General features: G+C 53.4%; 4 protein-coding genes across 4 annotated transcripts; 2 read left to right on the top strand and 2 right to left on the bottom strand.

Moving 5' to 3' along the window:
• Positions 1–4,036: 4,036 nt before the first annotated feature.
• Positions 4,037–5,746, bottom strand: CPAR01_15045 (F-box domain-containing protein; the record flags this gene model as incomplete). Its single annotated transcript, XM_060499295.1, has 3 exons — positions 4,037–5,264; positions 5,322–5,575; positions 5,657–5,746. The coding sequence occupies 3 exons, from the start codon at positions 5,744–5,746 to the stop codon at positions 4,037–4,039; spliced, it is 1,572 nt and encodes a 523-aa protein (XP_060342220.1).
• Positions 5,747–6,261: 515 nt separating this feature from the next.
• Positions 6,262–6,480, top strand: CPAR01_15044 (uncharacterized protein; the record flags this gene model as incomplete). The annotated part of the gene is made up of 1 exon (XM_060499294.1): positions 6,262–6,480. One exon carries the CDS (start codon positions 6,262–6,264, stop codon positions 6,478–6,480), a length of 219 nt encoding a protein of 72 aa, XP_060342219.1.
• A 1,990-nt stretch (positions 6,481–8,470) lies between these two features.
• Positions 8,471–8,847, bottom strand: CPAR01_15043 (uncharacterized protein; the record flags this gene model as incomplete). The annotated part of the gene is made up of 2 exons (XM_060499293.1): positions 8,471–8,670; positions 8,721–8,847. The coding sequence occupies 2 exons, from the start codon at positions 8,845–8,847 to the stop codon at positions 8,471–8,473; spliced, it is 327 nt and encodes a 108-aa protein (XP_060342218.1).
• Positions 8,848–12,079: 3,232 nt separating this feature from the next.
• On the top strand, positions 12,080–12,499 carry CPAR01_15042 (uncharacterized protein; the record flags this gene model as incomplete). Its single annotated transcript, XM_060499292.1, has 1 exon — positions 12,080–12,499. One exon carries the CDS (start codon positions 12,080–12,082, stop codon positions 12,497–12,499), a length of 420 nt encoding a protein of 139 aa, XP_060342217.1.
• Positions 12,500–13,105: the final 606 nt, after the last annotated feature.

Genomic DNA, 13,105 nt, shown 5'->3' with positions numbered 1-13,105 from the left:
CGTAGTTCGAGCAGAAGCCTTCGAATGTTGGTGGACACCGACATACTTCAATGGTCAGTCAAACATTCCTCAAGTCTTGTACAACAAAAGCCCGGCAAGAAGGTCCTGCTTCGTTCCTTGATCCCGTCTCATCAGCTCTCGAGTCTCCAATCAGGTTCCAAATAAGCAACAGGTTTATAGAGAGACAGCTGACGGTGCTGACAGTTGAGACATGTCTGATGTTGCTACACGCGTGTCTCTGCATCTATCTGTATCGACCGGGAAGCATACCCGCACGTATATACGAACTGAATCACATCGACGCCTATCCAGCACCGACGGGACGTTTTTGCAGCTGCAAACAGGCGGAAAGAAGAGACAAGCAGCCACAATGTCTCTCCCTCCCCATCGATCTACCCCATCGCCGTTAGCCCTTTCTGACCTCCTCCCTTGAATGCCTCTCGTCAGGTTGCCAGGGAACGTTTGCCGATCCCAATTGATCTCCAGTCATTGTTTGTCATTCCTATCGAAACGTCAAATTCTTGTTCACTGTTCGACAAAACCTCATTCTATCCTTCGACAAAAGCGAATCGAGAATATGACGAAAAGTAGACCCATACCTACTACCGAGCTTCTGCGCCTACAGCATCCCCGAGACCAAACATGATGGTGGGCAGCTCTAGGAAGCTATCAGGGAACACAACTCTAGGGCGAACATTCCAGAGAGAGAGACCTGCTAATTACCATCAGGCTGTCAACTGTCTCAAGCCAGCTGAGGGAGCCGGAGCACCCTGCTGACTAGGTCAGCCATCCGAGTCTTGCGAAACCTTCCTGCCGTTCCGCGACCCGACCTGCCGGGCCCTAACAATCCGAGGAATGACGCTCGGCCAATACTTGAAGAACCCTCGGGGAACTATCGAGTTGTCATGGCCACATACATTCCATGCCATCTACGCAGCGTGTGGAGAAGCAAGAAGATTCGGGACGGCCCAGATCCGCGCTCAGCCAGCCCAAGGCATTACCAGGCTCGCCAATCCAGTTACGGTTTTGACAGGTCTTCAGTCTTGAACTAAAAGTGCTGGAACTGTAGAGAACAAAAGGGAACATCTCCGACCATACAGGTAATCGAGTTGAGACTTTGCCGTGGAAGAGCCTCGAGATTCATTGTTCACCCCTCTGCATCCACCTTTTTCGTCATACGACTCAGGGTTAGGGTTGCTTGTACTGACAGCGAAAACAGAGTTCTCGGCCAGCAAAGCCTTGCACGAAATCGCACGGTGGAGACTATGCAGGCATCTTATCCGCAGGATCATTTGGGCTGGAATACACTCCAGAGGGCTAAGCGAGGGCGGCGCGGCTGGAACATGTCTTACAAGTCATTTTGGTGTGCCCCTGGCGGAAGCTAGTCCACCACTCGACCAGATTCCCGGGAATCATGTCTCGTTCCTCTACACGGACGGCCCGGTGGCGTGCGTACCTCGCACTCGAACACCCCCTCCAGATGTAAGACACAGAGACGATTTCAGCCAGCCACAGGAAACTTCCGGCCTTGGCTGATTTTACATTGGCACGCGATGTCTCGCCATATATGATTTCGGAAAGCGATAGCCATGTTTGACCATCAATCTGTCACGGGACCAGGTAGCTTCACACGGTGTGGAGCCATGGCCTCGCAAGTTACAAGGCTTTCGAACGATCACTCTTTGATGACAATACTTTCAGTACAGGATCTCGATCGACGGATGGCAGGCACCCGAGAGAGAGAGAGAGAGGGGGAGAAACTGAGATTCGAGCAAGCGAGTGCTTGCGTTTGCACAGGGAACTCTTTCGCGGTTCTAACGCAGCCTTGGCGGACTGGAAAAAAGCATCCACCTTGGGGATATTTGGTGGCTTCTCTGCTGGATATGGTCAAACCACGACGTTCCTCTTTGGTAATCTTGGCCAGACAGATTCTGCAGAGCTGCGACCGACATATCTGAAGGAGACTTCTTGGCATGCTATGCCTAGACTTTCAAGTGTGCTGTTTTCGTTCATGGTCAATTAGCCAAACTCTCGACATCCATAGGCAAGTTTGTTTTCCGAATGTTTGATATCACGTTTCTACACATTTCAATCCTCATTTACAACTGCAAGTAGCATCACTCAAACGAGGCCACGATAAATGCCCCAGTGTCAGTAGCAATTCCTTCCCTTCTCAGCTAAACACTACGACGCGCAAATCGGCTGCTTGATATCAGCCTCTCAGGAGCCGTGGTGCAAAGGAACGAGCTCAAGTGCCGATAGTAGCTAAGCAGGACTATTTGGGAGACGCCCGGTACCCAGTTCGGGACGCTCTGGTGCTCTATCCGCGGAACATGGCTTCAGGCCCTTCGAGACATAAATGTGTTAACATTTTCCTGGTTTCGGACTTCTGGTACCAAAGCTTGAGAGCCACGAGATCTTAGATCAGCCCCAAGTTAACTATACATGAATCACTTCGATCGAACAGAGGTACTACAGGCATATGAACGTCCGTACGAGCTCGCCCACCCCTCGTCAGGGTAGCTACATACCTGGCAGCAAATTGCGTTTTACCCGCAATACATTTAGTTACATTACCACCATATCAACCACCACAGCGTCAGGGAGCGAAGATGAAATACACAGTACACGTCTTCGAGACTCTTAGAATCTACTGGAACATTAAAATCTACTCGTTCTTTTTTTCTGCCCACGTCTCCTCCCGCGCACCTCCACCTCTCGGTGTGAGCAAGGTGTGAAGCAAGGTGAGGTCGCGATCTTGCATCTCTCACCGAGGTGAAGAAAGAGAGGGTCTGTGCTTCGGTAAGAGATAGAGTTCACCTGACAGGCCCATTCGGTGTGATGCTACTGCGAAAATTGCGGGGAGAACGGAGCGGAACGGGGGAGGGCCGGGGTGGGGAGGACCTTCCCGACCCTCCCGCAAACCCCCCCTGGCGCACCCGAAAGGAGCGTGTAATCTCGGATTTGTCCGTGCCTAGATTTGGCCAGAAGGTCCGGGGTGGGGATGAGTAATTGGAGATGTTCCCGACTCTTAGGTTTGGTTCGAATCATCTAATTGAGGTTATGCATCACGCGATTGATGTGATCCCATATCCGTCGGTTCATGTCCGCCGGGTCGTTATTCCAGGGTATCTTGAACCATCTCTGTATCGCTTCGGGGACCCTTCGTCCAGCGTCCAGACCACGATTCCATGGTCCAACTAATATCCTGACACCAGACCAGTCGAGATGAAATCATTCAGAACCAAGAGGTGACGATGCCTCTCTCAGCACTCTCGCACCAAAACCGCCAAAATCTACCACTGCTACTTACTGCCTTACCTCGGAATCCTCTATGCCCCCCGCCCCCCTTCACGATCGCAAACAACCGCATTCACAAACGTCCGTCAAGCCCTCACGTACGGATCCTTACTCTTTCAACGACTCAACTCACCTCACTCAAAACCCCGCTCCTGGCCAACGCGGGTTCACCTAGCTGCCCCGTGCTTCACGAAGGCCAAGTCGCGAACGATACCCGATTGGAGATAGGATTACTATTCCTGGGGCGGGGATGGAAAGGAGATTGGGGCACTCAGGGAAGGGGTCCTGACACGTCACGGGTGATGAACTCTGTTACCCGATTGTGGTTCGGCTGAGCGGTGCGCTCTGCGTCTGCGTTCTGGATACCCGATCCAGGGCTTCAAGTACGCACGCACGTATGCACCCATGTCCCCGTTTTGGAGCCATGGCGAATTGCATTAAACACTGCGGCAGAGACATGCAAGAGCTGCAGGAACATGCACTCGTGATGCGATGAGTAGATAGGCCAGAGGTGCATGGTCATGAACATCGTTGGTATCATTAAGATTAGAGTGCTGACGTCGCCAGTCTCCTCCATCTATATGCTAGTGCCTCCCAGTAGTTTTTCTGCCTTCCTGCTGTAGTCTTTTTGTCCCTCCTGGTATCTCATGCGAATCTCTCTCTTTCGCTCTCTCTGTATGTTTTTTTGCTCTCGTTCCTCGCTCCACGAACGTAGGCCGTACCTTTCTCGGCCTTATTAGTCGTAATCGGTATCCATGTTCGGCGTCGGAGGATCGGGCGTTGGTGTTGCTGAGCGGCCTTCGATGCTCATTTCTTCTCGATATGCCATTTGACCGTTGTCGGCTCTCTCTAACACAAAACACCGCTCGGCGTACACACCGTTTTCATTTTGACGGCGCCAGGCAGCGCTGAAGCGACGGACCATGACCTTGCGCCATCCGCCTACATTAATTGTGATTTGCTTCCAGGGCACGTCGGGCGTCGCGAGCTGCTTCTCTCGTAGCAGAAACTGGAAAGTGCGTAAGGCCGCATCGTAGTCGCGGTCCATTCCCGGGTGAACAACCTCGAGCGCGTGGAGAACGGTCTGAACGTGTAGTGTGATAGTTTGAAGGCTGCGGAAGCTGCATAGAGCGCGGAGGAACTCGGTCGGGTCGCACATGGCCACGTCCATGTCCAGCTCCAGCGTGTGCACGTGTGGGAGACCTTGCGCCAAAATAGCGATATCCTCACCCCAGAGCGTTGGGCACCGTCGGTCCTCCTCTCCAAAGCCCATGTGATCACGGAACTTGAGCACTTGGAGGGATTCGCCATGTCTCAAAATGCCATCCAGTGGGAACAGACGGGTGTGGCACGTCACATTGAGGGTCTGCAAAGCCCGAATGTGATTAGCCACCAGTAAGTATAAACCGCCCGTTGCTTCCTCTCGTTTATCAACTAGGTGGGCGCTGAAGTCTTCGCAGTGTAGATGTCGCAAGCCTGCCAAGTCGGGGAAATCCACAGTCGACAGGAAGTTGAAGACGGGCACGTACTTCAGGTCGAGCGATTCGAGCTGAGAAAAGTCCCAATGGGCGCGGGTGTCCTCCTTCGAATGGTTCCAGTCGTATGACTTGAGAGCCAAGTCTTTCAGCGGGGGTATGCGCTCTCCTTGGGCGAACTTGAAGTTCGTCCCCTGCCCACGGTCTTCGTAGTGAAATGTCTCCAGGCGGCGGGAGAGCAGTAGCAGCTGTTTTAGGGAATTCAATCGTGTCGTGAGCGGCGGGGCGGGGCTCGCAAGCTTGAGCGAGACAAGAAGGTCTGTGGGAATCGCTCGGACGTAGGTGTCTCGTAGTTGTCCCTCGAATTCTCGCAGGGGCAAGTCCTCGACGAACAGTTTCGTGCCGTTAAATCGTGTCTGCTGGGGGTTGAGCACGTCTGACGGAAGCCAGAGTCGTCCTGATCGGAATTCAGCATCGACATAGTGCCATCTGCGAGTATCGTCAGCAAATCACTTCCAAAAGCTGTGAAGACCACTGTCAGCATACCGCACAGTCTTTAGCCTTTGGACCCTGTCCAGCACCCGCCGAATGCCGTCAGGGTCTAGGTCGCTCCGTGTGACGACGTGGTTCGTATAGGACGACACATTGCGCAAGAGATTAGGATACCGCGATTCGGCGTCTGGAGCAACAATGCGCTCGTTGAGGCAAATCGTACGGTAGGTGACGGGAGTTGCGATAGCCTCAAAGCGCCTGGACAAGCACCGCGCAGCAGCAAGGGCGCGCTCGTCTATCTCTCGGAGCTGGAAAATCTTGGTAAGCAATTGCGGGATAAGAGGAGTGGCGTAGCCATTGAGGCATTGTCAACCGCTCAAAAAACCTACCTGCTCGAAAATGAGAGCCAGCAGCTCGGAGCTGAGGTCATTCAGAGACCATTTCTGTGGCGCTGCACGGAGGGAGGATGCGGTAGCCATTCGCCGACATGTGGCGCTTCCACATGTAGGAGCAGGAGAGAGTCAGGGGAGGGGAGAGGTGTCGAGGAAAGGTAGCAGGTGAAGAGACCTCGTGGCTGGCACAGAGGGGGGAAGTAAGGGTCTTATCAACGGTTCCATCAAATTCGAAGGTGTTGTGCTGTTGAAGAGAGCTAGGATGGTCCGAAGTCATGATCCGCCAGTTGACAGACGGGGCTAATCTGTTTGCGGACAATGTCACGAGCGGGTACAGTTAGATGACCCAAGTAAGCCAGCAGCAGCTAGCTAGCCGTGTGGCGACTGCGGGACGGAAGCGACTAGAGGAACGCCGACAACGAGGAGCAGATGGCGTAGTGAAGATGAGGAGGTACCGGTGGAGGAGAGTGGTCGGATCGAGGGCCGGGATGGGCTGGATGGGGATATGATGGGGTCAACGGGGGCCCATCTACATTAACTCGCAGAAGCCGTCTGCAAGAAGAAGACAAGGTGAGGTGCAGAAGGATGCTTGCTGGGTACGTATGTACGCATGTGTATATGTATGTGTATGGGTATCCGTATGTGCGTGTATGGGGCTGATGTGTCGAGGTGTACGTAGGGTACAACGCAATGTACCTTGGATCGAAATAGTATGGGGGAAGAAAACCCACGAGAATGGAGTCGCAATATTGGCCCGACGCGGACCGGCCAACTCAGATATGATGATGACAGCAGGGCAAGGCAAGGCAAGGGTTAAGTGAGACAAGACTAGTAGCCCCCGGGCTTAAGAAAAAAACAGATTGGGAATGGACAGAAAAGAACAAAAATAAGAATAAAATACGCCCAGGCGATATGATTAGACAGGATAAGGCCAAGGGAACGGGAAGAAGAGCAGATGAGGGATGGGGAACTTGGAAGGACAGACCATCTGCAGAGAGGAAGGGTGGAGGGAAGAGACTTTTCAAGGCTAACATTCGGCGCGCCAAAACTGGATGGGTCAGGTTTGGAAAGGAAAGCTGAGACAGGCCAGCCATTGTATCAACTACCATCCGTAACAGCTCCAGCTGACTGAGGAAAGCAAAGAGACAAGCTGGAAAGAGAAGACTCGCGCGAGTACCTGGCACACACCTCACACCTCACACCCACACTCACAGAGCTACCTCTTGGAGACACATGCGTGTGTCAAGCTGCGAAGGCGAGGGCGAGGTACTTGCTGCGATTACTAGCAGCAGAGTAGCGAGGAGAGAGCAGGTAAGGATTGGATAGTCAGTCAGTCAGTCAGTCAGTCCTGAGGCACCGGGCAGAAAGAAGACTGAGTGGATAATACACAGTAGAACATGTTTCAATTCAGTTGATCCGCCCAGAGACGAGGGCCCCTTGTACCTTGGGTACACCGTAGGAGGGCAGGGGAGAGATATGAACGACATGACAACGGAGAAAGGGGCAGGTAACTTGTGAGGAAGGACTCGGAGGTGGCCGTGAAGGTCAGAGAAGGAGGAGACGGAGATGGATCATGGGACCGGGGTGGGGAGGGGGCTTGAATGGTGGAATGGAGCTAGCAGAAACTCGAGAAGGTACAAGTTGCATGTCTTGTCTGAGAAAAAAGCTGTCACGGCGTTCGTTTGGTTTGTGAGAGAAGAGTTGAAGACAGGACAGGTGTAAGGAGCGAGGCACGAGGTGAGGTGAGAAGTGTGAGGAAAGGGACTTGGATGGGATGAGGAGAAAGAGGAGGTCAAGGGACGTTTCGCAAGAATGTCCCAAAAGGGAAACGCAGGTTCAAGTAACATGGGAGGATCCCAGCAGGGTCTAGAAGAGGGCCCCCTGGTCAATGCGGGGGTTGAAGTAAACCGAAGATCGCTGCCGTCTAGATGCATGTGCCTCTATGTATGTGGGCATGTATGATGTAAGTGCATATGCTGTGAGAAACGTGCCTTCTTCCACTTCACCCTGACTTCCTCCCTCACTTCGAATTCTGCAGTCATCCCATACATCGCGCCCATTTTCACCCGCCGTCGTGGCGGCAGATAAGGAAACACACAACTCTGACATAATTGTGAACAAGTGTATACCTTACCTTACCGAGAACCGTACGAGATAATATCCGTCCACAGCACCACTGGCGGGACCACACACGGGTCTTCCCACTCCACTTCGCTCCTCTAACCCGAAAGGCACCGCTTCCCTGTCGTTGGGACTGTCGTCTCCTCCCGTCTCTCGTCAAGACAAGAAATCTTCCGCTTTTTCCCTCCGGATGGAACCACGATCCCAGATGCAGGAAAGTACCGCTCCCCCACCACTTAGGTTCCCAGCATAATGGAACCCGGTTTGCCGTTTGATGGACGTGGATCAAGCCAGACAGTACGGATACACTATGGAATATACTACAGGCACACAGTCACATACCTTGAGCCTGCGGAAGATGAATCCCAACTTGTTTTTTTCTTTAGACAATGTTACGCTGCCGCGCCTAACCATCCCATCATCATTTCCCACGGTCCCGGTGGATTGGCAAGCGATGGAACTTACCGTTCGGAGCACATGGATGGTGAAGAAACACATCACGGCTAGCTGCACTGAACCTTCTCCAACTACTTGAACAATACCCTCTTTTCCTTCACCCCCAACCACCTGGCTGTCACGGCTTCGGATGACGCGAAATGAGATCAGCTTGACAGTTGCCGAGAGACGCTGCTGCGTTGCAGTTCCAGAGACGACGCCCAGCTGCTTTCACCACCTGTCCCTGTCTTATTTTTAGGCAGGCCAGGAGACTTCCAACCGCGCATGCGACTCTCCTCCGGGGCATGAGAAAAGTTCAAATTTTGTCGAGATAAGCGGTCGTTGTCGGCGGTTCGCAGCCTGTCGCCGTTTTATTCGGATTCCACCGGCAAGGTCAGACTCGTTCTCGGCTCTCTGTACGAAAACTTCACGAGTAGGCCTGTATCGGCGGCTTTCTGGGCATGAAAATCGATGGTATGTCATGCTAGCGAGCAGAGCTTGTTACTTACTCGAGTCAACCTCATCCACACACTTGCTGCACCTGTCAACCAGCTCATAATCCAATCGCGAACCGCGCCGGAACGGACGTGCAGCTGGGTGCGGGAGACAGACTTGGCGGCGAAGCAAACCATGCAGGGGCTCACCACAAGCTTCAATCTCAGGATCCAATCGGTTGCGAAAGACGACGATAAACAAAGCTGACTTTAGGCTCAGAATGCCCATGTCAAGTCAACGGTCTCAACCCTCTTCAGACCTTCACATTGACGACTGAAGGTAACCCTTTGAATTGTGACGCTCAGATTCCCGCCGTCAAGCTAGGAGCCCCTGTTCGACAACTTCCGTGCACCCTGCGACTCTCGGCCCGCAAAGTCGTTTGGGATTGGGATGAGACTGGCTTGGAAAGGATTGGAGACTGGTTGGAGAATTGGCTGGAGAGTTGGGAACTTGGACTGAACGTCTCCTAGTGCTCCACACAACTCTGACGAACCAACCGGGAGACCCATAAACCAGAGGGGACTCTGTAATCGGCAATATTCCATTATCCGGGCTGCTGGCCAGCAAATGGATGCGATTTGCTCGTCTGGTTTTCCATCCAACTCCCTGTCCGCGTCCGTTGTCGAACAGGGACCCCCGGATCTGCTGTGCTGCACTGAATCCGGCACGCTCAGATTCTATGCTTGAAAATTTCTTTTTCTTGTTCGATTTGTTTCTCGCCTACCTGAGGGTCACCGCTTCGATTCTGCACCGTTGCTGCGCATTCGATGCGTCGATGCGGCGCGACTCCCTAGACAAAATACACAACAAGAATGTCACCAGCAACCGGTACGGATACTACGCTATCCACGTCAGCTTCGAACACGGTCCTTTACGCACGTACAACATGATGCAAATTGAGGGGCGTACAGGACGGGACGTGATGTGTGCATGCGCCGTTCAAACAGCAAACCATCGATATCCACGTCACAAGAGGGCAGATGTCAGAATATGCCGCGTCAAGTCTCTTACTGCGGTATGCTACGAGGGCATAGATAGTGGCGCCTGGCTGCACTGCAGGGCATCGCTACGTGCCGCACTATTCATGTGCGGATAAATGTACATACATATGCATGCATATGTTGACGAGCGAACCGCATTGGGCTCGAGTCGCGACGTCGGTACCAAGGAAACGTTGACCGGCCGCATTCGACATGCATGGCGGCAGCGGCTCCCATGTCGTTTAGGTGAATTAGTGCCGCCACCAGCCCAACCACACACCAACCCAGACCTGCCAAAAGGCGAGCAATTGCTTCCTGCATACCACTAGTACAATTCCATGGCAAACTTGGGAAGGAATACATGATCAGTCACTTACGCTTGCCATCTAGCCAACGAGCCGATGAATCAATCACACTCAAAACTGGAAACTGTCGTCGCCTGCGCCTGTCATTGCACTCGACAGTGAGACCATCGAGTGCCTGCAACTGCCCTACCTGCACTGATCAGCAATGCCGTTCCGGCCCGCGGCTGGTCATATCGTATTGTCTCGTACCATTGGTTTTCCATCCATCCTTCACGACCCGCCTCCAATAAGGAACCACAGACAGCCCGACCTTCGATGTCCGTCGGTACCGGATGACATTGACAGTTCACATATCCACGTCCATCATTCCAACATTCCAAAATTCAAATCCTCTTCTCTCGGCGGCAAACCATGGCTGGTGGCCTTAATTCCCGAACATAGTTGCGAACTCTAATTCCGGCCCGCCTACAACGATATGAAGTGGGCTTGTCAATGTCACCCACTCTCAAACTCCCCAGTCCGAGAGACTCGCTGCGATTCAACGTGTCGTTCTTCCAGAACGAACAGGACGCCTTCCCTGGTCGACGCACATAGGCTAAAGCCCGTGGATGGTGGGCGACTACACTAGCTCAAGCTGGAGGAGCGGTCGATCTCTGTTCCATCAGCCGCATCGTCTGATCTCCGCTCAAAGATTCCAGAGATGCGAGTGGTCCGTCGAACCCTTGTACAGTTCCCTGCACAGCCCGCACTAGGTTTTTCCCACGTTGCATCCTGGCCTACCAGCCCTTGACGACTTTCTTCACCAATCCTCTCATTCACCAACCGCCTCTATGGAGACTCTGCTAGGTCTTTCCTCCTTGCTTTCACCACGTCTTTGAATAAGCTAACACAGACGCGTCTACTTATCAATGATTAGTTTCCTCAGGCAAACTTCTATCCATCGAAACATCGAACCCGCTTTCCCGCAGACGCACATACCAGGCATGGTCATGATTGCCATGGTGGACTTGATTCAGGACGACCACCCGCGGCGTCGTGATCGAGCATTTAGGCCGCTCCTCCTAAGTCCTGCGTTCCGCATCCTACGTCTGGCTCCTGGCAGCCGCTGGTCCAAGCGGGGTGGAAAGGCGTTGAACTCCATCAGGCCAGCTCGCCGTCTGCTATGCCTCCCAGTCAACATCGTCGCTGCTTCTCTTTGATAGGGCGTCGTTGAAACAAGGCTGGCGCGGGAGGGTTCCGAGCACTTCCCCTCAGATGGTAGCACTACCAATGTTCAGACCAGGTCGACCTGGGATGGTCTAACGCTCTAAGGGAACGCGGTCGCCTTGAGGCGATGAAGCTATGGGACGTTAGGTAAGGAAAGGGGCCTGCACTGACCTTACAAGAGCTTCATATGCCGAGACGGGTCATGTTTGCAGCACGTCCCGTCGTCTCCAGGCGTTTCCCGCCTAGCCTTGCCCTAAAACGCCGCCATTGGTTCTCAGGAAGGGAGCCGATTGCCGATACTTGGTCAGATCAGACAGTGCTTGCGGCTTGCAGGTGAGGGGTTGTGGCTTCAAGCGCTTCAAGCGTTGCGATTGGATTGGGAGGCACTCTTCCCAGCATTCGTGCCCGTCTGCAGCTGTGCTAGTGCGTTGCGGCTCGAGGGAAACGCCTTTCTGGGCGCACGCTAGCCAACGAGCACATTTGCAGGTGGCCTTGGGGTTGGGTATGTGAGGGCACGAACGGCCGTAATCCCCATATTCGCCATCCACTTCATGCTTCGTTCTGAGAACAGGCCGCGTCGCCCAATTTTGGATGTGCCAGGCATACCTCATGCAGCAGACCGGCCTCGAACAGCTCAAGCCCGAGCCAGCGAAGCAAGACGCTCAGCTCAGCATGATGCTGTGGCACATTCAGGGCTTTCGAATCACTCGGTTCTTTCTATTTTCAAATTGCGAGACTGTCATCTGATACGCCCCCTTCGTCGACTGACCGGGCGCCGCAGAAAGAGGGGATTTTGACAGTTCGCTCGTCAACGTTGCAGTCTGATAGACCATTCCGTCCAAAGGTTACGCCTTTGAAGGATTGGGGAGAAAGTTATTATGTCGTGTTCCATACCCGAGACAAGGGTACCAGTCGCTCGTCGGTTGTTGCCGTCCAACCCGGGGCCAGCAAAGCTCCTAAGAAGCAAAGCAGAGTTTTGTGTGGCTTCTCCCCTGCTCCTCCCCTCCCCTACTTGTCTCCTAGAAGGGAGACGAGCAGAATCCCAAATGTTACGCTGGCTTGCCCATTTCGTCCAAGTGGTTGGCTGTGGCAGTGGCTGTCAAGAGAGATGCAAGATCTCGCGATATATGGCATATACACTATCCGATTCGCTCGATGCTTTTACTCCGGGCAACGCGTCGAGACAGCCGGATACCACCGCCGACCAACCGCCGCTTGGTTTCCGAAGATGGTGGTGTGCGTGGATGTGTGTCGTAGTTGCAGCCCTTCTTCTTCCCCGGCTTCTGAGGGCTGGCTAGTAATACGATTTGTCACGCGGAAAGGCCAATATCCTCCGTGTGTCCCGTATCCTTGAGGACGCTGCCCCGTACTATGGTTGGTACAACCGCTCACCCCCGGGGGCGCGAGGGGCGAGAGCCGATAAATCCGGTGAAGTGTACGTGTGTGTATGTGTGCCGGCCGGCCGTCAGCCAACGGAGGGCAGGGCTTGGGGGTTGCTCTTCGAGACGGTTTGCTTCCTCCGTTTTCGCCGTTTCGTAGTTTGGAGGGTATTCGAAGAGTAGTGCCTGCTGTTGACAATCTGGGCCTTTCGATAGTCTTTTGAGATTTGTGGACGGGCAAAAGGGTCGTTGCATGAGTTGGAGCTGGGACAACGAGGATTTCTCTCACACTTGCTACTCAGTGCGTTTGTTGTCAATGTCCCAGCACATACGACCATACCCATTGGAAAACTCGGGATCCCGTCCGCTCTCCCATAGATAAGCCAATGAGGGCCGGATTAGTAGTTGGGTCGGTGACGACCAGCGAATACCTGGTGTTGTATGTTCTTTTGCCTTTTTATTATGTTGATTGACTTTGGTTGCCATCCTTGCTTTTTTGTCGCTTGTCTTCTTTCAAACGTGCCC

The sequence above is a fragment of the Colletotrichum paranaense genome, assembly GCF_030867605.1.
Source record: "Colletotrichum paranaense strain IMI 384185 chromosome Unknown Scaffold_17.1, whole genome shotgun sequence".
NCBI lineage: Eukaryota > Fungi > Ascomycota > Sordariomycetes > Glomerellales > Glomerellaceae > Colletotrichum > Colletotrichum paranaense.
This window is presented reverse-complemented; position numbering and strand designations above follow the sequence as displayed.